This window comes from Mesocricetus auratus, unplaced genomic scaffold (genome assembly GCF_017639785.1).
Source record: "Mesocricetus auratus isolate SY011 unplaced genomic scaffold, BCM_Maur_2.0 Super-Scaffold_100004, whole genome shotgun sequence".
In the NCBI taxonomy this organism is placed as follows: Eukaryota; Metazoa; Chordata; class Mammalia; order Rodentia; family Cricetidae; genus Mesocricetus; species Mesocricetus auratus.
In genome coordinates, this window is record NW_024429189.1 from 21403909 (window position 1) to 21428772 (window position 24864).

The 24864-nt window shown below is 42.3% G+C and overlaps 1 protein-coding gene and 1 long non-coding RNA gene across 5 annotated transcripts in view; one reads left to right on the plus strand and one right to left on the minus strand.

Moving 5' to 3' along the window:
• Window positions 1-7122: 7122 nt before the first annotated feature.
• LOC121140346 lies at window positions 7123-13373 on the minus strand. Of its 2 annotated transcripts, none has more exons than XR_005877135.1 (2): window positions 13250-13373; window positions 7123-8079 (listed from the first exon to the last, which is right to left on the minus strand). It is a non-coding gene; the product is annotated as an uncharacterized LOC121140346 (long non-coding RNA). The 2 variants fall into 2 exon arrangements; XR_005877136.1 differs by lacking the exon at window positions 13250-13373 and adding an exon at window positions 12199-12821.
• The window catches only part of Rif1 (replication timing regulatory factor 1), a 53848-nt gene continuing 42245 nt past the window's right edge, over window positions 13262-24864 (plus strand). For all 3 annotated transcript variants that reach the window (XM_040745337.1, XM_040745339.1, XM_040745338.1), the window contains exons 1-9: window positions 13262-13368; window positions 14447-14525; window positions 16364-16460; window positions 17955-18082; window positions 18167-18261; window positions 19179-19368; window positions 20244-20336; window positions 21808-21946; window positions 24151-24302. In XM_040745337.1, the coding sequence (XP_040601271.1) occupies window positions 13265-13368; window positions 14447-14525; window positions 16364-16460; window positions 17955-18082; window positions 18167-18261; window positions 19179-19368; window positions 20244-20336; window positions 21808-21946; window positions 24151-24302 (1077 nt within the window). In that variant the 5' untranslated portion in view covers window positions 13262-13264. The remainder of the gene's footprint in view (window positions 13369-14446; window positions 14526-16363; window positions 16461-17954; window positions 18083-18166; window positions 18262-19178; window positions 19369-20243; window positions 20337-21807; window positions 21947-24150; window positions 24303-24864) is intronic.

A 24864-nucleotide genomic window follows, 5' to 3' on the forward strand; every position in this document is an offset into this window, starting at 1 on the left:
TCTGTAACTCCAGTTCCAGGGGATCTGACACCTTCATACAGACACACACGCAAGAAAACACCAATGCACATAAAATGAGAATAAATAAATCACTAAAAATGCTTAAAAAGGGGGCGGGGGAGGAGGAGAGGGAAAGGGAGCTGGGATTGACATTGAAGCAAGCTTGTTTCTAATTTAAATTAAAAAATGCTTTAAAAAAAAGAAACCCTATCCTGAAAAACAAAAACAACAAACAAAACCATTCTATATTCAGAACATCGAGGCCTGGAGCATACAGGTATTATATCTATCAGTCTGATCCACTCAGAAGACAAAGACAACACAGTAACTTATAGGAAAATAGTCAATGTCAGCCATTATGCAATCAACATATGCAAGCAGAGTAGCAAGGAGCAGGAAAGATACAAGCAAACCCAGTGAGGTGGTACCCATAATCCTAGCATCTTGGGAGTTCCAGTAGCAGCAGCTCCTTCCCACATTGGTCTGGTTCCTTCAGACTCTCAGGCAACTTCTGAAACCTCTTCAACTCTGCTGCAGTTTCTTTAACTTGTATTCATTTATAAGGCACATAAATACATACAGATATATATGTACATGTACTGAGTGCTGTGTTCTGTGTGATATGAGTTAATGTCAGTGATTAAGATTGGAATAAAAGAACCTACATTCCCCTCCACCAGATCACCAAGGAAAGCAGTGTTATATGGCAAGTTGCGGCCGCTGAAAGCACAGAACCTTGTGAATTTACTGTTATCCAATAAATTCTGACACTGAGAGAATATACAGCTATGCTCTTCTGAGTGCAAGACTGTGGGAATTTCCACTGCCACCAGGGGTTCCTATGGCTGCTGCCATCCCAGGGAAGACACATGCCAAGAGAGCAAGTGTGGGAAGTACTTGGCCCTGGCACCATGAGACAGAGGCTTGTTTCTTTTCTTTTCTTTTTTTTGGTTTTTACGAGACAGGGTTTCTCTGTATTGTTTCGGAGGCTATCGGTCCAACCCGGCCTCGAACTCACAGCGATCCGCCTGCCTCTGCCTCTCGAGTGCTGGGATTAAAGGCGTGCGCCACCACTGCCCGGCCAGAGGCTTGTTTCTAAAGCAGGAATTGTAATATCCACAAGTTGTCCATTAGTATGAATTCCTGACCTGTCTTTGATACTTTTCTATCTCTGTAATCTCTGTAAAGCAACGCCATAAACAAGGCAGCATATAAAAGAAAGAATTTACCTGGGGACTTGCTTATAGTTTTAGAGAGTTAGTCCTTTATCATCATGGCAGGGACCACAGCAGCAGGCAGGCAGGCATGGCACTGGGGCGGCATAATAGTTAATGTCCTGATCCACAAGTTAGAGGAAGAGAGGGGGGGAGAGAGGGAGGGAGGGAGGGAGGGAGGGAGGGAAGGAGAGAAAGGCAGAGAGACAGACAGACAGACAGACAGACAGAGACAGAGACAGAAAAACAGTGACAGAAACAGACAGAGATAGAGACAGAGACTGGGAATGGTGTGGACTTCTGAAAACCGTAACCCTGCTCCCAGGGACACACTTTCTCCAACAAGGCCACACCTCCTAATTCTTCCCAAACAGTTTCCACCAACTAGGGACCAAGGATTCAAATATATGAGCCTATGGGAGTCATACTCATTCAAACCATCACATTACCCAATTAACACAACCCTGTATATTATTTCATTAACACATGCTGAAAGAACCTCACAGACAAAAGATATGGATCATAACATACTTCATGGAACTCTGAAGCCAGCCAATATCTTCCTCAATAGCAAGCAAAATGGCTTGGAGGTTCGGTCCAGCTTGAATATTACGCCATTTTATGAGTTTTGAAAATCACATTTGTTTGTTGTTGTTGTTGTTTTTTCAAGACAGGGTTACTTTGTGTAGCTCTGGCTATTCTGGAACTAGCTCTGTAGACCTGGCTGGCCACGAATTTACGGAGATCTGACTGCCTCTGACTCCCAAGTGCTGGGATTAAAGGCATACACCACTACCACCCAGGGAACAACACATTTGTTGGCCTACTTTATTGTCCCCTGGAAAAATGAGCTGTGTGTCCTGTAATGAGAAACCAGACAAATTGCTGTGTTATTTGCTGTATGATCGTGTGTTTTACAGTACTAGGTGAAAAAATGAAAATACAAACTCTGGAAAATTTCATACCACCACTCTGATGAATTGAATGTAACTTGACAATGAAGTTAGTTTGAAGGATTGTCATCCACCTCAGTTGAAGACATTCTTTCTTTAAAATTTTTTTAGATTTATTTGTTTTATGTGTGTGAATTTTTTGCTACATGCATATCTATAAACCATATGGATTCCTGGTCTTGGAACTGGAGTTATGGATAGTTGTGAGCCACCATGTGGGTGCTGAGAATTGAACCCAGATCCTCTACAAGAACAAGTGCTCTTAACTACTGAGTCATCTTTCCAGCTCTGAAGAGCACTTCTTGAGAGGGCAATGCTTATGTGAGCTTAAAGCGTTGAGTAAGCTTAAACAGGAGGACATGCAGTTGGAGGAGCAAGAGTGACAGTCCTCAGAGGCCCCCCAGAAAGACAGGAGCAGAAGGAACAGAACTCTGTACTGCAGGGAGACCAACAAGAACAGACTGGCCAGAACAGAGAGCCTGGTGACAAACTCCCTAAAGGAGCAGACATTCCTGTCTCTGGAAACTCACAGAAATTCCTGGTCCATCCTCAGGAATTAAAAGGAAGCTCATTTCGGTGGAGAAAGTAGAGAACATGATAGAGAAGGAAATTGGAGTCAGCTCACGTCCAAATCCAAAGTGATCCACCTTCAAATGCTAGGACCTGCCGCAGAGGATCCATGCTACCCAGCCATGGGCTCAAATCCCGGTCAGACATGGAAAACACTATCAACTAAAGATAGCTGGCAGACAGACCCTGGACATGTGCTCAGCTAGTACAGACAGGGTCGGGTACAATATTTGTACTACCACCATCACCACCACCACCACCACCAACACCATTTTGTGTTTGCTTGTTTGAGAAAGAATTTCAAACTACCTCAACTTGCTAAGGGCTGAGGATGACCTTGAGTTCCTGATTCTCCTCCTTGGATTATAGGTGATCACCACCATCCCTGGTTTTCTGTGATGCTGGGAATGGAACCCAGGATTTTTTTTGTATGCTAGACAAGCTGTCAGCTGAGCTACATCCCCAACCCTAAAGATGGATATTGAGCTGCTGTAGTTTTATGTAGGTGGGTAGTTGGATGCTGCCACTCTATAGACTTGCTTCCATGAGACACATCTTATTGGATAGCAAGTATATTCTGAAATTGTTGTTGCTGTTTTTCAGCAACAGTTGTAAAGATGGCCACCCACTCATTGGGTGAGCCTTCAATCTTATGTCTTATTACCGCAGAGAAGCTAAGACGTGACATTCTAGATCTCAAGGGAAAATAGGGCTAGGGAATGAGTATTTACCCAGAAAGGGTTAAGTCTAAAGGTTTACATAACAGTGTGCTCTGCCTGTACTTGTAATCCTCAAAGGGGCAGGCAGAGGTACCATAGGTCTGGCACTGAGGGAACACATTGCATTGCCTATCCAAATGCAGCAAGCGTCAGCAATGCAGACATTGCCAACCATGCTTATTGCTACAGAGGTTGTGGCCAGTGCGTGGCTTCATATTGGTATAAAGTTTATGTGCAAATGATAGCAATAAATGGGCAACAGCGAAAATTCCACATAGGGAAGAAGCCAAGGCAGTAGCCCTTTCATCCTGTTACAAGTCATAGCATGAGGCTCAGCAGAGTTTTTTTTTTTTTTTTTTTTTTTTTGGTTTTTCGAGACAGGGTTTCTCTGTGGCTTTGGAGGCTGTCCTGGAACTCGCTCGGTAGTCCAGGCTGGTCTGGAACTCACAGAGATCCACCTGCCTCTGCCTCCCGAGTGCTGGGATTAAAGGCGTGCGCCACCAACGCCCGGCTCAGAGTTTTTACTAAAGATGATATCTATTTATTTATTTTTAAATAATTTATTAATTTTTTTTATTTCATGTGCATTTGTGTGAAGGTGTCAGGTCCCCTGAAACTGGAGTTACAGTCAGTTAGGAACTGCCATATGGGGTGCTATAATTGAACCCTGGTCCTCATAAAGACAAGCCAGTGCTGTTAACCCCTGAGCCATCTCTCCAGCCCTCCGTATGTGCTATTTAAGGAGACATAGGGTCACCCTCTTGACAAACCTATCAGAAGATCCCCAGTAGCATTCCAACTCCAATGTGGTCATTCCTTACATTGAAAATATGGATGAAAGTGACTTACTTCTTAATCCCAGAACTCAAGAGCAGAGGCAGGAGGATCACTGTGAGTGCAAGACCAGCCTGGTCTACAAGAGCTAGTTCCAGGACAGCCTCCAAAGCCACAGAGAAACCTTGTCTCGAAAAACCAAAAAAAAAAAAAAAAAAAGTGACTTACTTCAACGTCAGAACTGAACAAAGAAGTTGATTTAGAGTCTGGTAGAGAGAAGTAAAAACATGAGGTGAAGTTTTTGAACTAGATATGGACTTACCTTCTGCCAAGACCACTTACAAGGTAGAAGAGGCATTCATTATCACAGAAAGCCAGGCAATGATGGCTCACGCCTTTATTCCCAACACTTTGGGAGGCAGAAGCAGGCGGATCTTTGTGAGTTCCAGGCCAGCCTGGTCAATAAGAGTTAGTTCCAGGACAGCCTCCAAAGCCACAGAGAAACCCTGTCTTGAAAAACCAAAACTCCCAACAAACTCCCCATCCCCACCCCCAAACAAAAAACCTTGTGTAGTGCCCTTAATATCCAAATGAATGGTTATGGTTTTGGTTTTGTCTCTTGTAGTCCAAGGTGGCCTCAAGTTTACTTTGTAGCCAAGTAAAACCTTCAACTCTTGATCATCCTGCTTGGCTTTCCAAGTGCTGGAAGTATAGAATGCACCATATGCTTGAAAACCCATGCTGGGTATTAAACTTAGGGTTTGAGCATGCTAGGCAAGCTTACTATTTGCCCACAATTCCCTTAAGACTTCCTCAGTGAGGGATTCATTTGCCTCAGTGAGTACTGGTAAAAACAGTGTAAGGAGTGGAAGAGCAGAAACAATTTTTTTTTTGGTTGGGGGTGGGCTTCAAGACAGGGTTTCTCTGTGGCTTCGGAGGCTCTCCTGGAACTAGACCTGGTTGGTCTCGAACTCACAAGGATCCACCTGCCTCTGCTTACCGAGTGCTGGGATTAAAGGTTTGCACCACTGCCCGGCTGGGGAGAAGCAATTTTAAAGCCATTTACTCATTACTAATGCCAAAGATGTTAATGTTTATATCCTGCATTATTGGCATTCTGTATATCTAATTTAATATCCTGCTTGGGTATACTTTGCCAAGCTGGAGTTCTTTAATGTATTTGCATAAATTCTATGCCATTAAAGCTTGAAGCTAGTCAGGTGGTGGTGACTCCTTTAATTCCAGAAGCAGAGTTAGGCAGATTTCTGAGTTCAAGGCCAGTCTGGTCTACAAAGTGAGTTCTAGGACAGCCAGGACTACACAGAGAAACTGTGTCTCAAAAAAAGAAAAAAAGAAAGAAAGAAAGAAAAGAAAAATGTATATACCATCTTCTGAAGAACCCTGCCCACAATCTGCAGGCTGCTGTCACCTACTTGGAACTGTAACTGTGTCTTCAAAAGGTCATTTCCTCTTTCTATCAGGTCAACTGCTTCTGGATAGTGGGGAACCTGGTAAGACCAATGGATTCTATGATCATAGGCTCACTGTTGTACTTCTCTGGCTGCGAAATGAACTCCTTGGTTAGAAGCAGTGTTCTGTGGAATACCATGATGGTGGATAAGGCATTCTTTAAGTCCATGGATGGTGATGTTAGCAGAAGTATTACAAGCAGGAAAGGCAAATCCATAACCAGAATAGATATCTACTCCAGTAAGGACAAAGTGTTGTCCTTTCCATGGAGGAAGTGGTCCAATGTAGTCAACCTGCCACCAGGTCATTGGCTGGTTACCCTGAGGAAAGATGCCATATCTGGGGCTCTGTGTGGGTCTTTATTGTTGGCAGGTCTGGCATTCAATAGATGTAGATAGGTCTGCCTTGGTGAGTGGAAGCTCATGTTGTTAAGTCCATGCATAATGCCTATCTCTGTCATCATGGCCACTTTGCTCATGTGCCATTGAGCAATGACAGGAATATGAGGGCGAGGTGGACGACTGCCAACAGAATGGGTCATCCTATCTACTTGATTACTGAATTTCTCCTTACCTGATGTTGTCTTTTGGTGAGCATTTACATGGGACACAAGTATCTCCACATCCTTTGCCCATTTGGAGAGATCTGTCTACATACTTCTCTAGGTGTCTTTGTCACCAATTTTCCAATCATGCTCTTTCCAAGCATCTGACCAAGCTAGTCCTTCTGCTACTGTCCATGAATCAGTGAACAACCACACACCTGGCCATCTCTCCTTCCAAATAAGTTGTAATTCCATGTGTACTGTCTGAAGTTCTGTCTGCTGAGAAGATTTCCCTTTACCAGTATCTTTCAGGATTGCCCCAGAAAGGCACTTTAATACGGTAGCTTTCTACTTCTGGGTGGTGCCTGCATAATGGATAGAACCATCAATAAACCAGGTCCTAGTTTTCTCTTCCTCAGTCAGCCAATCATAGGCACACCCCAGAAGACTACAGGTGCATGATTGGCAGTAGAAGGCATGGGTTTTTGTTTGTTTTTTTCACGATATAGTTTTTTAATTTCCTTTTTTGTTGTTGTTGTTGTGGTTGTTGTTTTTCAAGACAGGGTTTCTCTGTGGCTTTGGAGGCCCTATTCTTTTTAAAAAAACAACAAAATAACAAAATAAACATAATTAGATAAAACAAAAGCCAATGCATTGAAGTTGGACAAGGCAAGCCAACAGAAGAAAGAGCCCTTCAGGTGGTGGTGGCATAAACCTTTAATCCCAGCACTAGGGAGGCAGAGGCAGGCGGATCTCTGTGAGTTCAAGACCAACCTGGTCTACAAGACCTATTTCCAGGACAGCCTCCAAAGCCAAAGAGAAACCCTGTCTCGAACCCCCCCAAAAATAAAAAGGAGCCCAAGAAAAAGGCACAAGAATCAGAGACCCACTTATTTACATATTCAAAAGTCCCATAAATGTACTAAACTGAAAGTTATAATATATTGTGGAATATTACTTTAACTATGTAGAGATGTGTTACATTTGTTTATGTTGCGGAATATTACTTCAACTATGTAAAGGTGTGTTGTATTTGTTTATGTTGCATGTGTTTAACTAGGCAAAGATGTGTTACATTTGTTTTTGCTGCATTTGGTTAATTATGTAAAGATGTGTTGCTATTTTACCTTGCTTGCCTAAGGTACATGACTGATGTAATAAAAAGCTGAATGGCTACTAGCTAAGCAGAGGAGGGATAGGTAGGGCTGGCGGGCAGAGAGAATAAGCAGTAGGAGAAATCAAGGCTTGAGAGAGGAAGAAGAGAGAACAAGGGGGAAACAGAGGGAGATGCACAGGGACATCCAGCCAGCCCCAGGCCAGTCAGACATGGAGTAGGACATACAGAATGAAAGAAAGGTAAAAAGAGAAACAGGTTAAAGTTGTGAGCTAGTGCGATAAGCATAAGGCGAAACATTCGTAACTAATAAGAAGTCTGATTCGGGAGCTGGTTGGTGGCCCAAAAGAAAGTCTGTTACAAATATGTATATACACAGAGGACTTGGTGAAGAAAGTCTGTTACAAATATGTATATACACAGAGGACTTGGTGAAGACCTGTGTAGGTCTTGTGCTTGTTGCTGCTTCAGTCTCCGAGTTCAGTTGATTTGGAGGGCCTGGTTCTCCTAGAGTTCTCCATCCTCTTTGGCTTCCACATTCCTTCTGCCTCCCTGTCTGCAGGGTTCTCTGGGCTATGAGGCGAGGACTTGATGGCAACATCTCATTTAGAACAGCTGTGTTCAAAGGTCTCTCTTCACAGTGTCTGGCTGTGGATCTTTGCATCTGTTCTCATCTGCTACAGGAGGAAGACTCTCTGAGGAGGCTGAAGGAGACACTGATCTATGAGAACAGATAGCAGAATATCATTAGGGGTCATTTAATTTTTTTTTTTTTTAGATCAGTAGTATTTACCCTAGGTCTCTGGACTATCTAGTCTCTACTCTCACAAGCTTTGTGCTCCTATTGCCCTAGAATATTTTGCAGGCTGGACAGATTGTAGATCAAAGGTTTTGTGGCTGGATGGGTGTTTATGTTTCTCTTTTGATAGCCTGCAGAGTACCTTCCTATACCAAAGACACTAGAACATAGAAGTGAAGGTCCTATGTAGATACTAGCATTATTTCTCTTTGTTCAATGAGTTGTATGGGTGTAGTCTTGAGCAATGACACCTTTGTGCCATTTTGTTGAGAGCTATCTATTGTCTTGCCAACAGCCTGGTTTGTTTGGAGATACCCATAGGACACCTTTGGCCAACAGCTCAATGGATGTAACCCAGTCCTAGTATTGGAAGCCTAGTTTGGTGTCAAGAGATGGCCATTTGGGGTTCTATCTACTTCATTACTTGGATTGCCTTCATATATCTTAGGAATTTTTCTAATGTGTTGTTTTCCTACTGTCCCTCAAAAGCCCCTCAAGCCTATCTTTCCCTGTATTCCCTCCTTCATGCCCCTCTCTACCTGATCCTCCTACTGATAGCACAGGCACTAAGCTCAACAATTAATAAATGGGATCTCGTGAAACTGAATAGCTTCTGTAAGGCAAAGGACACTGTCATTCTGACAAAATGGCAGCCTACAGAATGGGAAAAGATTTTTTTTTACCAACTCCTAGATACCAAAAAAACCCAAATAATCCAATTAAAAACTGGGGTACAGATCTAAACAGAGAATTCTCAAATAGAGCAAACTCAAATGACTGAGGAACACTTAAAGATATGCTCAATTTCTTTAGCCATTAGGGAAATGAAAATCAAAACTATTTTTGAGATTTCAACTCTACACTGTCAGAATGGCTAAGATCAATAATGTAAGTGACAGGCTCACACTGATGAGGATATGGAGTAAGGGGAATACTCCTCTATTGCTGGTGGGAGTGAAAACTTGTACAGACACTATGAAAATATGACAGTTCCTCAGAAATTTGGGGCTCAATCTACCACAAGTCCCATCTATACCATTCTTGGGCATATATTCAAAATATGATTCATCCAACCACTAGGATTGGAATAAACCTAGCTCCCGAATGGAAGAATGGATAGGGAAAATGTGATACTTTTACAAAATAGAGTATTATTCAGAGGTTAAAAAAATGACAACATGTTCGGAACGAGAAAAAAAATCATCCTTATTGAAGTAACTCGGACCCAGAAAGACAAATATGGTATGTATTCACTTATATGTGGGTATTAACTGTTAAATAAATGATAATCAAGTTACAAACTATAGGTCCAAAGAGGTTAGGTATAGAGGAATGAACTAGGGGAAACACATAGATCTCCTTGTTGGGGAGAAATAAAGTAGATTTTATGGGTAGACTGTGGTGATGTATATGTGCCACTACACACAGAATTTGAAAGTTCCAAGGATCTGAACTCAGGCCCTCACAGTTATAGAGAAAACACTCTCCCCATGGAATACCTGCCAGCCCAGGAAAATACGTCATCTGACAATCAAATAAAGATAGAACCCTGACATGATGGCATACACCTCTAATTCTAGAACTCAAGAAATGGAGGAAGGAGTGTCAGGAGATTAAGGCTTGCCCAGGACACACGATGAGACACTGTCAAAACAATGTTTAATTTTTCCCATTCATTTCCCTAGGGATGAGGACTTTAGTTCATTCTCTTAAGTTTGTATGTTCTTTTTTCAGAAGGCCTGACACATAATAAAACACCAGTTTTCCTCTTCTCAAGATTGTCAATTTCGATTAACTTTGTAGCTCTTGAGATTACAAATTCCCCATGATATATTTAAGATATAGAAAAAGGGGGCTGGTGAGTTGGCTCATCAATAAAAAGTGTTTATTAGCAAGCATAACAACCTGGGTTTGAGCCCTGGAGCCCACATGATGGACAGAAGCAATTCCCCCAAAGTGTCCTCTGACCTACATTTCTTTTAACACACAAATGTTAAAAAGTTAAGAAAAACTGAATGTGGAGACACATATTCTTAATCCCAACATTTAGGAGGCAGATTGCTATGTGTTTGGGCCAGTCTGGTCTACACAGTGAGCTATAGGCCATCCAAAGTTATACTGTGAAACCCAGTCAACTCCGCCCTGACCAATTAAAAAAAAAAAAGAAAAGAAAAAAAAAAAAAGGATTTCTGCTATACATAGGTGAATTCTTTAAGAGACAGACTCTATAGTTGAGGATGAATTCCTGATCCTTCTACCTCTACCTTCCAAGTGCTGGGATATATATAATCTTTTTAATTTTATAAATAGGGCCTTTCCAGAGCTACATAGAAAGGCTGTATCTACAGCTATACTTGCTGTAGCAAGTTCAGGGCTGGCCTTGAATTTAGAGATTCTTCTGCCTCTGCCTCCCAAGTGCTGGGATTAAAGGTGTGTACCACCACACCTGGCTTGTTTCTTTTTTCTTTTTTTTTTTTTTTTTTGAGACAGGGTTTCTCTGTGGCTTTGGAGGCTGTCCTGGAACTAGCTCTTGTAGACCAGGCTGGCCTCGAACTCACAGAGATCCGCCTGCCTCTGCTTCCCAACTGCTGGGATTAAAGGTGTGCACCACCAACGCCCGGCTCCTGGCTTGTTTCTTGTAGACAAAAATGGTCTTGCTATATAGCGGGACTGGCCTGGTATTCATTGTATAGCTCAGGTCGGCCCAGGACTCACAGCCATCCTACTGCCTCAAACTTGTAAGTGTTGGGATTACATATTTGGGTTGACTAGTTTTCTAGAAAAGAGAAGCTTGGAGGTAGCAAGCAGATAGGAAAATGTGTGGAAGAGTCTCCATGGGGAAGGGAGTTTGTTTTGACTTTAACTTTTCAGGTTTTTTTTTTAATGCTTAACTCCTCTTCCAGTTACAGCCTCTATTGCTGTATCTGACAGGACCTCCTTATACAGCCCAGTTTAGCCTCAACAGTTATTCTCCTGACTCAGACTCATTTATTATGTATACAGTGTTCTGCCTGCAAGTATGCTTGCACACCAGAAGAAGGTAGAGATCCCATTTTAGATGGTTGTGAGCCACCACGTGGTTGCTGAGATTTGAACTCAGGACCTCTGGAGGAGTAGCCAGTGCTCTTAACCTCTGAGCCAGCCCAAACTTTCTTTCAGTTTTTCAGATGAGACGGAAAACATCAAAGTGCAGTGGAGAGAACCCACTGAGACTGTAGCTGGATCTAACTATTGATACACTCAACATTTCTGCTGCAAGTACCTTTGACCAAACATTAAGTCATTTTATGAGATCAAGAAACCAGGTGTGGAGATGCACGCCTTGAATCTCAGCACTGGGCAGGCAGAGGCAGAGGAATCTGAGTTTGAGCTTGGGGGCAGGAGAATTTAAATCTCTATGGAAGGAATGTGGGTGGTAGAAGTGTAAATGAGGGAAAGATTTCATCTGAAAGGTGGGTTCAAATCCTACTAAATGAAGCTGAGGACTTTTTTTTTCCTTCTAAATCAGTTTGGCTTGGAACTCTGGGATCCTTCCTGCCTCAGCCTGAGTGCTGGGATACAAGTGTGTACAACTGTGCTTAACTGACCATAATGCTTGAAAAGGGAATGTTTCTAAAAACAAGGGTTTTTCACAGGGAAGTTCTCTGTTATGGTGGATTGCTCAGAACAAGCAGCAGTGCTGAGGTTACAACTCCGGCTTCAAGAGTGCTAGGCAAGCACTCTGCTTAGCCTGGCACTGGGAAGACTTATTAGTCTTTATTGTTATTAACAGTTTTTTGTTTTGTTCTGCTTTTTGAGTCAGTTTCCTTATGTAGCTCTAGTTGGCCTGGAACGCCCTATGAAGACCAGGAGGTCTTGAACTCATCTGCCTGCCTCTGCATACTCCGTGTTGTTGGGAGTAAATGGGTGGGTCAAGGTCCTGCTTCCTGGACCTTCCGTCTTTAAAGTTGAGACAATTCTGCCGACAGCGTGCTTACAGGCACGCGAAATGACATTAATGAGAACCACCTTCTTTAACGGTTGACTGTAGTTTCTCCGCACCTGTGAAACACTCTTCAACACCTCGTGTACAATCGAAGAAAGCATTCTAGGCAGCGGCCAGACTCGGAGGAATCGCAAGGCCGATGGGCGGTATTTTGAAATCTGCACACCAATACCGCCCATTTCCAGGCCTTTGTTATGCACGCCATTGGCCTCTTCTACCTACACTTTTTCTTGGCAGGCCCATGTGTTGCAAGTAGCTCTCATCTCAGGAAAATGGAGATGGAGTAGTTTTGCTAAGGTCACAGAGCAACGCCTGAAAGCCGGCATGCTGGAGATGCGCCTCTGACTTACCCATTGGGCTTGGGGCATGTGGCTTAAAGACAGAAAGCCAGGCTCGCAAGGCTCAGCATCGGACCTCCAGAAAACAAAACCCTCCACACCCCCAAAACAAGCCTAACAGCCTGCCATTGACTCTGAATCCAATGGTTTGCTCATTCTAGGAGCGCTGCACTTGGGAGTTTACAAACTTGGTCCGCAGGAGCACGGGATTGAGTCAGGTGGAATCGAGCGCTCATTTCCATCACCCACTTCCAGCCCCCCGCCCCAGGCGATACCCCACACCTGAAGGTGACCCGGGGGGGCGGGGACGGGGGCTGGGGGCGGGCAGCAGGCCATCGAGCAGCCCGGCGCGCCGCCGCCCGTTGGATTGGCTCGAGCCTCTCCCGCCAGGCCTGCCCGGCTCCCGCGCGCCGCTGGGCCCGCCCCCCGCCGCCATCTTGGTCGTGGAGGAGCGGGCGGCACGCGTGAGTAAATAGCGCGAGCCCGGGAGCGGACGGCGGCCCCCGGCGTGCGGCGTGCAGCGTGCGGCGTGCGGCGGGGCGGGCTTCCCGCGTGGGGTGAGGAGCGGGAGGCTCGGCCGGCGGCGCTGCCTCTGCCCCCTCGCGGCCGCGCTGCCTGGGAAGCGGCGGCGGGAACCGGGTGGACGGCCGGCCGGGAGGGAGGCCGGGCGGGCGGGCGGGCGGGCGGCCTGCGAGCGCGCGGCCCGGCGTGCAGGTGAGGGGGCTCCGCGCGGGCCGTGCCACCGGTCACTGGTGTCTTCCGGCCTCACCTTAGGGTGGCCGACATGACGGCCGCAGGTCGCAGCCCCCTGGAGCCGCTCCTGGAGACTTGGGAAGACCCCTCGGTGTCTCCCGGAGAGCAGACGGACGCCTACCTAACTCTGACCAGGTGAGGCCGGCCGGGGACGAACCGGGGTGGTGGTGGTGGTGGGGACGACCCGGGGAGCCGTGGGGTCGCGGCGGGCGCGGGCAGCTTGGGGCGCCCCGGGCCATTCCTGCCTAGTGACGTTGCGGGGCGCAGCGGCGGCGGCGTCCGAGGGCTTCTTCGGGGAGGAGCGTTTTTTTGTTTGTTTTTTTTGGTTTTTTTTTTGTTGTTCGGCTAAGCAAACGGGAGCGGTTTGGAAAAGTTTTGAGCTGAAAGTAGTTTGAAGAGCGGCGGGCTCTCACTGCAAGCCTCCAACCGGCCGGGGAGAAAGTTGGCGGTCCCGAGTGGTCGGCGTTTAGTTCAGGTCAGGTGGATGGACCCTGCTGGTCTCGAACTTAGGACCTTGCGGGAGCCTTCTCGCGGTTGAGATCACAGGTGCGCGACCCATCAAATCGGCACCAGAGTTGGCTTCCCCCCAACCCTCCTGCCTTGTCCCCGAACTCAAGTCTGCCGATCTGGCTGGCCTGTAACTCAAAGAGATCCGCCTGCCTCAGCCTTCCGAGTGCTTCCATGCCCGGCTTAAATTTTTTTTTAATAGTGCCGGAACCTGGTATTCGCTTTATTTGAAAGACTTCAGAAATCTTCTAAATTTTGGCAAATGACACTAAAATTAGCAAAATATGATTAGGCAAGGGGATTCCCATTTCCTTTTCTCATAAATTTTAAAATTGAATCCGTTGTAGAGGGCAATTTTTTTTTGTGCAAGTTAATCGCTTATTTCTGACGTAGTTTACGATTGTTTTCTATATACACTTAAGCATTTTTAAGGAATAGATATGTTTTTTTAAGGGCTTGAAAGTAATCCTTAGGAACTTCAAAGTTCTGAGTACCGGTGTTGGATGATCCAGGAACATGAGTATAGATTACTGGGAGCCATCTGACAGGGGTGCTGGGAATTGAGCTCAGGTCCTCTGCTCCAGAGTGGGGTGTGTTCTTAACCACAGAGTCGTCTCTTCGCTCTGAAAGTAATCCTTAAGGTGATTACTGTACTTTTTTGTTTGTGCTTGTGTTGCCCAAGCTTATGTTCTATTTCCTTTTAAAGTCGTATGACTGGAGAAGAAGGAAAAGAAGTCATTACAGAAATTGAGAAGAACCTTCCTCGGCTGTACACGGTTTTAAAGGTCTGCTTATTTACTTGTTTGATGACTACACACAGGGTTTCCCTCTGAAGCCATGGCTGGTCTGGATGAACTCACTAGATTGAGTCCTTTGAAATCTTTAGCCTCCTAAATGCTGGGATTCCAGGTGCAACTGCTGACTAGCTTTCTAGTAAAATGCTTCTTTACTTTGGCTGTAGCATTAATTAGCCAGTGCATTACCCTGAATACACTATCAGCAGTTACATTGACAGGATCGTGTTACCTTTCATTGATTACTTTGGTTTATCAGGTACTCTTAATACCTTATATGTGCTCTCTCACTTTAATTTTCTATACTCCAGGGCCTCTGGCATGCTAGTAAAGTTCTCTGTATAGGACATCAACCTATATCCACAGCCCGAGTTTGCTCTTTAAGACCCATTTTACTGGTTAGGAAATTGTCCTTCGTTCCTCCCCTCCCCCATTAAAATGTTCAGGGCTTCCTGAATTCAAAGCCTGTCGCTTATAAAAAGTTGTCAAAGATAAAATCTGTTTGCTTTATCCTAAAATGGCAACTACATTTGGTCTACTCTTGAGATAGATAGTATTCATATACGTACTTTTCTTTTTTTGGTAGGGTCAAGGGAGTTTGAGACAGTTTCCCAGTAAAGCCTTGACTGGGAACCAGGTAGTTAGCTAAGTGACAATCCTGCCTCTGCCTCTCAAGTATTTGGGGTTGTAGGCTGGCATTGGCAAACCCCACAGTATGTGTTACTTGTTTTCATTCATGTTCAATTTTTGATAATTATGCCTGGTTGGAAAGTTGTTAACACTTTAAAAAATTTAGTTAATTGTTTTATTTAGTGGTATTAGTTAATATCGGACAGAGTCTGTAGTCTTTTAGCCTCGCTTGACCACTTAGTGCCATCAACACTTTAATACTCTTGTTTTTAGAATAAAAAGGCGGAACTAAATATCCCAACCTTATTGAAATTATTACTATTTTTCTTGACAGGGTCTCTAGTCCAGGCTTGCCTTGGACTTCCTATATAGCTGAGGATGACCTTGAACTTCTGATCCTCCTGCCTCCCAAGTGCTGGGATTACAGGCATGTGCCACCACTTTGCATTTATGCAGTGCTGGGGATTGAACCCAGGGCTTTATGCATGCTAGACAAGTACCATACCAACTGAAGTACATCCCCAGCCACACATTTCTTGAACTTTTTTTTAACTTTTAAGATTGAGATAAAATGCTTAACAGATACTTGGGAATTGCTACATTGCAGCTGCTTCCCTTTCCTAGTCTTAGAGGAAGAAGGCATTACTCCATTCTAAAACTAGGATATAAACTTTGCATTTGAGACTTTGCTTATTCATTGTAGAAGAACCATGCTCCTGTTTGTTTCCTGTCTAATAATTTTAACATCTCTCATTTGTTGGCCATTTCTTTGTTTTTGCATGGATATGTGGGAGATGTCATTTATCTTTTCTTAAAAATGTTCTTTCAGTTAATTTAAAAAAAGTTTATGTATATGGGTATTTACTTGCATGCATGTATGTACCACATAGTGCAGTGACCTTGGAAGCCAGAGGTGGGTTTCAGAGCCCCAGGAGTTGGAGTTACAGACAGGTTGTGAGCTGCCATGTGGGTTCTGGGAGCCATATCTAGTCTACAACAGTAACTGCTGAGCTATCTTTCCAACCCCTTTCAGTTGATCTTTTTCTAGTTATTGTCTCCTTTGCCAAACTTTCCTAATGGTTTTCACTTATTCCAAAAGGTGGCTGATTGATTGGATTAAAATGCATTGAATTTGGGTTGTAGCTGGCTTTGATTCTGGAAACTGTTCCTCTGTTGTGAATGCGATTTTGTTTTTGTAGGCTCATATTTCCAGTCAGAACTCTGAACTGAGTAGTGCTGCTCTACAGGCCTTGGGATTTTGCTTATATAATCCCAAAATTGCCTCCGGACTGTCAGGTAGGTAAAATGATTATAGCTATTAATATCTGTTATAGCTATTAATGTCTGTTGAGTGTAAAGTATAGTATTGTTTTGGAGGCTGTCTTGCAACTCTGTAGATGAGGTTGGCCTCGAACTCACAGATCCGCCTGCCTCTGCCTCCCCTGTGCTGGGATTAAAGGCGTGCGCCACCAACGCCCGGCTTAGAATATACTTTTTAAATCTGAAGTTAACACTAATTTATCTGATTTATGTGACAGGCATATTTCTTAAGGAACTTATTATGATAAAGAGGTCTTACATAATAGTGGTAAATGTCAGTTTGGAAACGATATTGAAAGTATATAGCCAGCTCATGCCTTTAATCCCCGCACTTGGGAGGCATGGGCAGGCCGATCTCCAATAGTTGATGCCAGTTTGCTCTACAGAGCTAGTTCCAGGACAGCTAGGGCTTACATACAGAAACCCTGTCTTTTTTTTTTTTTTTTAAGATTTATTTATTCATCATGTATATACACTGTTCTGCTTGGATGCCAGAAGAGGGTACCAGATCTCATTACAGATGGTTGTGACCCACCATGTAGTTACTGGGAATTGAACTCAGGTCCTCTGGAGGAGCAGACAGTGCTCTTAACCTCTGAGCCATCTCTCCAGCCAGAGAAACCCTGTCTTGAAAAAACATACAAACAAAAAGTATAGAACCTGATAATTTTCCAAGTGTTAAGTAATACTATTGTTTTGTAGCTAGTAGTTTGCCATTGTAAAGGAAACATACAAGGTGACTGAGAGGTGGGTAATAAGGATATCAAAGCTGTTACTATCTCCCCGCCCCCCCCCCCCATTGAAGAGTTTGAAGGGGGAGGTTTCTTTCCAGTCTGGTCCCATAGCTGTTTTGCCCCAAATAAACACAGAGACTTTTATTAATTTATAAAGTGTTGTCTGATGGCTAGGGCTTCTTACTGACTAGTTCTGTCTTAATTATTAACCCATTTCTATTAATCTATGTATTGCCACAAGGCTGTGGCTTACCCGTAATCCGGCATGTTACTCCTTCGGCAGCAAGGAGTTACTCTTCCTGACCTCTTTCTGCCTTCCTCTACCTAGTCTTCTAGTCGGGTCGCCTTGCCTATGCTTCCTGCCAGGCTATTGGCCAGTCAGTGTTTTATTCATCAGCCAATAAGAGAAACATACAGAAGGACATCCCCCATCAATATTTGCAGTTTTTTTCTTTTGTGTAAGACTTGTTAGCATCTTAAGATGACAATAGTTAATTGAGTTGTGGAAGATGAACGGTTTACAGTCTGCTATCAGTTTTCTTTACTGTCTTCTGCTTTGGTCAGGATTTTGTATTTTGGCAAGACGTGTGATACCTATCAGCATCTCTGCAGACTATCTGATCATCTCCAACTTCTGATCACCCCCATCTGCCTTTGTTATTTTACTTTTATGTTTGAGATTTTAAAGATATTAACTATGCTACATAATTGAAATTAAAACTTGTTTTTTTTTCAGAGGCAAATATTCAAGAACTGCTTTTAACCTTGAATGGTATCATTAAGAGTTCAGACAAAAATGTGTGTACCAGGGCACTGTGGGTAATATCCAAACAGACATTTCCTAGTGAACTTGTTAGCAAAATGGTGAGTATAGTTCTGGGGCATTTAAATTATGTGCCAGTAAAACAAGTCCTGGCTTATTTGATTCGTATTTGTTTTGTCATTTAGGTATCCAGTATTATTGATTCATTGGAAGTGCTACTAAGTAAAGGAGAGGTACATTCTGCAGTTGTTGATTTTGAAGCTTTAAATGTTATTATCAGGTATGCAGTTGGTTCTTGTATAAATTAGAATAATTATGCTTTGGGGTTTGTACATATGAAGATGAAATAGATATTAAACAGTGACACTTGCAGTTTGCTACCAAGCCTAACCACCTGAATTCAATCTCTAGAGCCCATGTGAAAGGTGAGACCCTATCCTGCAAGTTCTCTGACCTTCAGACACTTTGGGTGTGTAGACACACATGCTGGTATATGCACACACACACAAACTTAAAACAGTAGGGTAAAAACAAACACGAATATCCTGTAGACCAGCCAAGTTAAGCAAGAGAAAGGTGGTAATAAGATGAAAAAAATCTGTAAATTGCTGTTTTTATTTTTACTGAAACAGTCTTGGCTATATTCCTGTTGGCCAGAGTTCAGATCTAAAAAGATTAAGACTTTCAGAATCCTCCTAAGTGAGTTAGTCAGGAGCATCCTTGCAACTTCCTGTTAGACATGCTGGCAGCACGGTTTGTGTAGTTTAATTGTCTAAGGTACAGATGTATACGGGTACAGTTTAATCTGTTTCTCTGTGTACACATTAATTGTCTGTACAAATATATACACTTGAGAATGTATACATTCTTAGATAAGTGGGTCATGTTATGCATCTTTATATGGTGCTCATTTTTTTCTGATAATTTTCTTTTACAGTGTGAGGGAGTGATTTGAGCATACCAGGCAAATACTCTACCACTAAGTTGCAGCCAAAACCAGATGTCTTTTTGCTTGTTTTTAAATTTGAGGCAGAATGTCACAAAGTTGCCTAAGGCTGAACTTAACATGTAGGCCTTGTGATCATAGCCTCTTGAAGAGTTGGATTTCTAGGCCTGCATCCCCTGGCTTTGCATCTTGGTAATTTAACTCTACCTCACTTTTTAAGTTTAATTTAGTCATCGATTTCTCTATTGTAGGCTAATTGAACAAGCCCCAGTTAAAATGGGAGAAGAATCTGTGAGGTGGGCCAAATTGGTCATACCATTAGTTGTTCACTCGGCACAAAAGGTACATTTGCGGGGAGCCACTGCTCTGGAGATGGGGATGCCATTGCTGCTTCAGAAACAACAAGAAATAGCCTTGATTACAGAGCACCTTATGACTACTGTAAGTATTACCTTTTGTAAGTCTGCTGAATTCTGCCTGAATTCATTGGTATAGTTACACCAAGACTAAGGAGTTTTGGTTTGAATAAAAAAAAAAAAAAAACAGATTTTGGTAGAATGTCTTGTGCACAATTTTAAGCATCAGAAATCAAAGAAACAAATGTAGAAAAGTTGTTAGCTTATACATGTTACTCCTATAATAAGTGGATTGTTTTAGTTTTTACTAAAGTGTAGATATTTTATGCCTTCTATAATGAGTGATGAATAAAGGGATTATATTTCTGAAAAGAAGAATTGTAATGGATTCCGTTGTTAGTATAACATCTTGGTACATACAGTTTTTATTATTTTTTATTTTATTTTATTTTTTGGTTTTTACGAGACAGGGTTTCTCTGTATTGTTTTGGAGGCTGTCGGTCCAGCCCGGCCTTGAACTCACAGAGATCCGCCTGCCTCTGCCTCCTGAGTGCTGGGATTAAAGGCGTGTGCCACCACAGCCCGGCTTATTTTATTTTTTTAAAGATTGTTTCACTGGCCTAGAACTTGATAGCCAGTGAGGCTGCGGAGTCCTCTTTTCTCCATCTTTCCAGCTTTGGGTTTTCAAATTTCTCTTAAGACTAGGTTCTGGGGATCAAATTTGGGTCCTCATGCTTGCATAGGAAGCACATGATGTTTTTATTGAACCATGATTTATATGGAAAGCCACATGTTAGTTACTTGTTGCTGTGATGCAGTTTTTGCTTTCTTTGGAGGATGTATACTTTAACTGTAGAAAGGTTATTTGGCTCAAAAAATTGTTTGAATACTTTTTAGACTTTAGATAGTGGATTTTTTTCTTTTAAAGTATTTGATAAATGTTTTTACTTTTGTTTACAGAAATTAATCTCAGAACTCCAAAAACTATTTATGAGTAAAAACGAGACTTATGTATTAAAATTATGGCCTTTGTTTGTCAAACTTCTTGGAAAGGTAAGTGCCACAGTAATGAACTAGTTGGTATTTTCATAATTTGAACACGTCAGAGTTTTTACTTTGAGTATTCCCATCTTCAAGCTGCTCTGGAGCTTACCACTCGCCATGTAGCTCAAAGCCCAGGCCTGAAATTGCAGCAATCTTTCTGCATCAGTATAGGCGGAAGTTACGGTCCAACCAGCAGCCACTTCCCAGACGCTTACATTAATTATAAAAGCTCGGTCAGTAACTCAGGCTTATTACCAACTTGCTCTTACACTTAATTTAACCCACAATTCTTAACGTATGTTTAGCCATGTGGCTTGGTACCTTTTTGGCATTCTCATCTCAAGTCCTCTGCATCTGGCTGTCGACTCCTGATTCTACCCTTCCTCTTCCCAGCATGCTTAATTTGTTGCCCCACCAATTCTTCCTGCCTGGCTACTGGCCAATCAGTGTTTTATTAAACCGATAGTGATAAATCCTTACAGTGCCCAAGAGGATTATTCCACAGCATATCAACCTACCAAGTTATGGGATTACAGATGTGAACCATTGTGCCCAGCTTATGTGTGGGTATGCTCGTGTGTACACTGATGGACATAACAGGAGTACATGCATGTAGAGTCAGAAGTCAACCTCAGGTGTTGCTCACTAGGTGCCATTTGCCCTTTTTCATATTTATGACATTTGTGTGAATGATGCGTGTGAGATATGACACTCATCAGCACTACTTGGGTGAGTTGTTCACTCCCGCCCATTATGTGGGCTCCTGGCAAACTCAGTTTGCTAGATCAGCTGCCTTTGCTGGGATTAAAGGCATCTGCCATTGTCTGCTCAGCTTCTGTCTTTGATTGAGGCTGGATTCTCACATTCATGTGCATTCAATAAGTAGGCAGTTGTTTAGCCTTTAACACTGGGATTACAAGTGTTTGCCTCTGTGCCCAGCCTTAAAACAATGTATGCATACCTGCGTTCACGTTATATGCGTGTGCTCTTATAGGCAGTAGATGTGTGCTACTTTGTGGAGTTTTTCTTTTCTACCACTGGAGATCAAACCCAAGTTTTCATACTTCTTGCGTGGCACCTACTTGTACTGCTGAGCCATCTCACTGGCCTTGCCTGCCTGCCCAAGTTTTGTCTTGAGACATGCTCTTACTAGGTAGTCCTGGCTAGGCTAGAGCTCTGTAGGTCAGAGTGACCTGGAAAGCACATTTGCCTGCTTCTGCTCCGGTGGGCAAACACATCCATCTGCCTAAGCTTTTGAACCTGGGTTCTGGGGATTGATTGAACGGTGTACAGCGAACACTTCATTGAACAAGATGTTTGTTTTCCCCATACTCTCAGCTTCTTTAAATTTGCTTAAAACATCTCCATTACTCACGTTAGAGGTTATGTTTGCAAGCAGTGTGGCTTTGTTTATTGATTATGAACTTACAAAAAGTTAATAAATGAATTAGTTTGTGATTATGTTTTTTTCTTTTCTTAGACATTGCACCGAAGTGGGAGTTTCATCAATTCTTTGTTACAGCTGGAAGAACTGGGCTTCCGTAGTGGAATACCCATGATTAAAAAGATAGCCTTCATTGCTTGGAAAAGCTTAATAGATAATTTTGCTTTAAACCCAGGTATGTAAATAGTTTTAAGTTCTTTTCCCCCTTCCCCCTTTCTAAGGCTTTTAGTTTATTTTCTTTGTAAATTTAATATTGTATGTGTGTGATGAAGGAGGCCATTTAGGCCGTGGTAAGGATAGAGGACTATTTAGTGAAATCTGTTGTCACTATTACATTGGTTCTGGGAATCAAACTAAACATTAGCATAATTACAGCATGCCTAAGACATCTTGCTGGCCATGTTTTGTTTTAAGGCTGATTCTAAAAAGGTAGATGAGGTGAAACTAATCAAATTTTTAATTTTGTATGAATTCATTTGGTGTTAGTAAAGATTAAGTGATGAAGCCTTTTCTGATTCTTTGGGATTTATATTGAAATGTTTTTATTAACTTTACCTTAATAGGAAATGGGAATAAATATGTAAATAGTATTTGAGAGACATTAAGAATTTTTATATTTATCCTGTTATTTCATAAGCTGGACAAAATCTATTTGTGGCTTTCTAACCTGAGTTTTAAGTATCATGTGTGCTGTGTCTCTGAAATGACTACAGTAGGCCTGACTTAACTATTTTATAAAACCTGATTTATCAGGAGCAATACAGACAACAGATGACAAGAAAAATGGTAGCCATGAAATGAAAATATCAGTAACTTAGCTTTTCTCCCTATAGTTCTAGAAATGTGTTCCAAACTGCACTCTTTAGTCTTGTCTTTACCTTATAATGCTCAGTGGAGTGCTTGCAATGTATGTATGAGATGAGAAAATAGCCTAAAACGTTAGTATAAGTATTTAATACACCCATCTAATCCCAATTCTCAGGAGGTAGAATCAGGTGGATCTCATAAATTTGAGGTCAGTCTGATCTACATAGTGAGTTCTATGCCAACCAAGGCTACAAGTAAAAATCTGTCTCCACACAAAAAACCAGGTAGGTGGTAGTTTAATCCTAGGTTTGTTGGTAGTCTCATTGTTGTACAACATCTAGACTCTTAAGAAGTGGTAATTGAATTAAATGATAAAATAGTTTTAAGAAATATTAATGGGAGATTCAACATTAAGCACCTTTTCTACTGATGTTTCAAAATCCTTTGTGATAAGATAACGTGAGTGGGCAGGGTGATGGTGGTACACACCTTTAATTCCCAGCACTCGGGAGTCAGAGGCAGGCGGATCTCTGTGAGTTCGAGGCCAGCCTGGTCTACCTGAGCAAGTTCCAGGACAGTCTCCAAAGCCACAGAGAAACCCTGTCTCGAAAAACAAACAAAAAAGTGAGTGAAGACTGTCTTAATTTTCTGTACCCATGTCATGTATACATCTAGTTAAAAATATTGTTCAAATAATTGAGTTTCAGGGACTGAAACTGGTTAGTTACTTAAGAGTGCTATTGTTGCTATTTAACACGACATCCACATCGGGAGGTTTACAACTGCTTGGATAATTCCAGCTCCAGGGGGTCTGACACCCTCTTCTGTCCTCCAAGAACATTTGCACACATGTGACATACTCACAAAAACATACACTTACATGTAAAAATGAAAACAAACATTAAAAATTAGGGGGCTGGAGAGATGGCTCAGAGGTTAAGAGCACTGACTGCTCTTCCAGAGGTCCTGAGTTCAATTCCCAGCAACCACATGGTGGCTCACAACCATCTACAATTCAATCTGGTGCCCTCTTCTGGCAGAACACTGTATATGTAATAAATAAATAATAAAAAAAACATTAAAAATTAGCAAGCCAAAAAAACAGAAACACAAAATGGGTTTCAGTTGTAGGTTGAGTTCTAACAATCATTAAGTAGGGTAGATCTGTCTAAATGTGTACCTTTTTGAAAATTTGTTGGCACTGGTTGTAATGGTGCTTGACTTAAGTTACTAGTTGATTTCTAAAATACCTTTGTTGTAGTAATATAAAAGTGTGCCCACGTTGGCCTGTACCTCCTAGGGACCTGGGATTGTAGACATGAACCACTATGGTTCTTTACCTCCATTTCTTTTAGGAAACTGGCATCCTTGGTTTCAGTAACAACCTGGAATTTGTAGGTATTGCCACATGTCCACATTCCTGGTGGGAATAGTAACCCTGTTATGTTATGCTGTATCTGATATTAAAATATCTATTCTGTGTTTTTGGTGCATCTGTATTAGAGTTTGTCCAAGTAAGAAGTTTAGCCTGACATCTTTTGCTGTAGTAATCTTATTCATATTTCTTTTAAGATATACTTTGTAGTGCAAAAAGACTCAAGTTGTTAATGCAGCCTTTGAGTTCCATCCATGTGAGAACAGAAACATTAGCATTAACAAAATTAGAAGTTTGGTGGTATTTACTGATGAGACTTGGACCTCAGCTCCCTGGCAATTTTGAGCAGGTAACGTAATTATGAAGTATTAACTTAAAATTTCATGTGTCTTTGTTGTAGTTTTTGTTTGTGATAGGGTCTTATTTAAGGACTTTATGCTTTATAAAAACTTGGCTGTCTTTTTTTTTTTCCTTTCTTTGTTTTTGGTTTTTCGAGGCAGGGTTTCTCTGTGGCTTTGAAGCCTATCCTGACACTCGCTCTGTAGACTAGGCTGGCCTTGAACTCACAGAGATCCATCTGCCTCTGCCTCCCCTCCTGAGTGCTGGGATTAAAGGCATGTACCACCTAATGGCCTAAAATGGAGTACCCATAAACCTCCAATCAGCAAATTCCAACATATCAGTATAGAACATTAATTTGTTATTTTAAAAACTTACCTTATTATTTTTTTAATATGTATGAATGTCTTGCCTGCGTATAGCATGTTTGTACTGTCTGATGCCAGAAGAGGCTGGGGTTATCATAGTGAGCATCATGGGTGCTGGGAACCAAATCCAGGTCCTCTGGAAGAACAGCCAATGCTGTTAATTGACTAATCTCTCCTGCGCCCTTTAAATTTTTTGTTTTATAG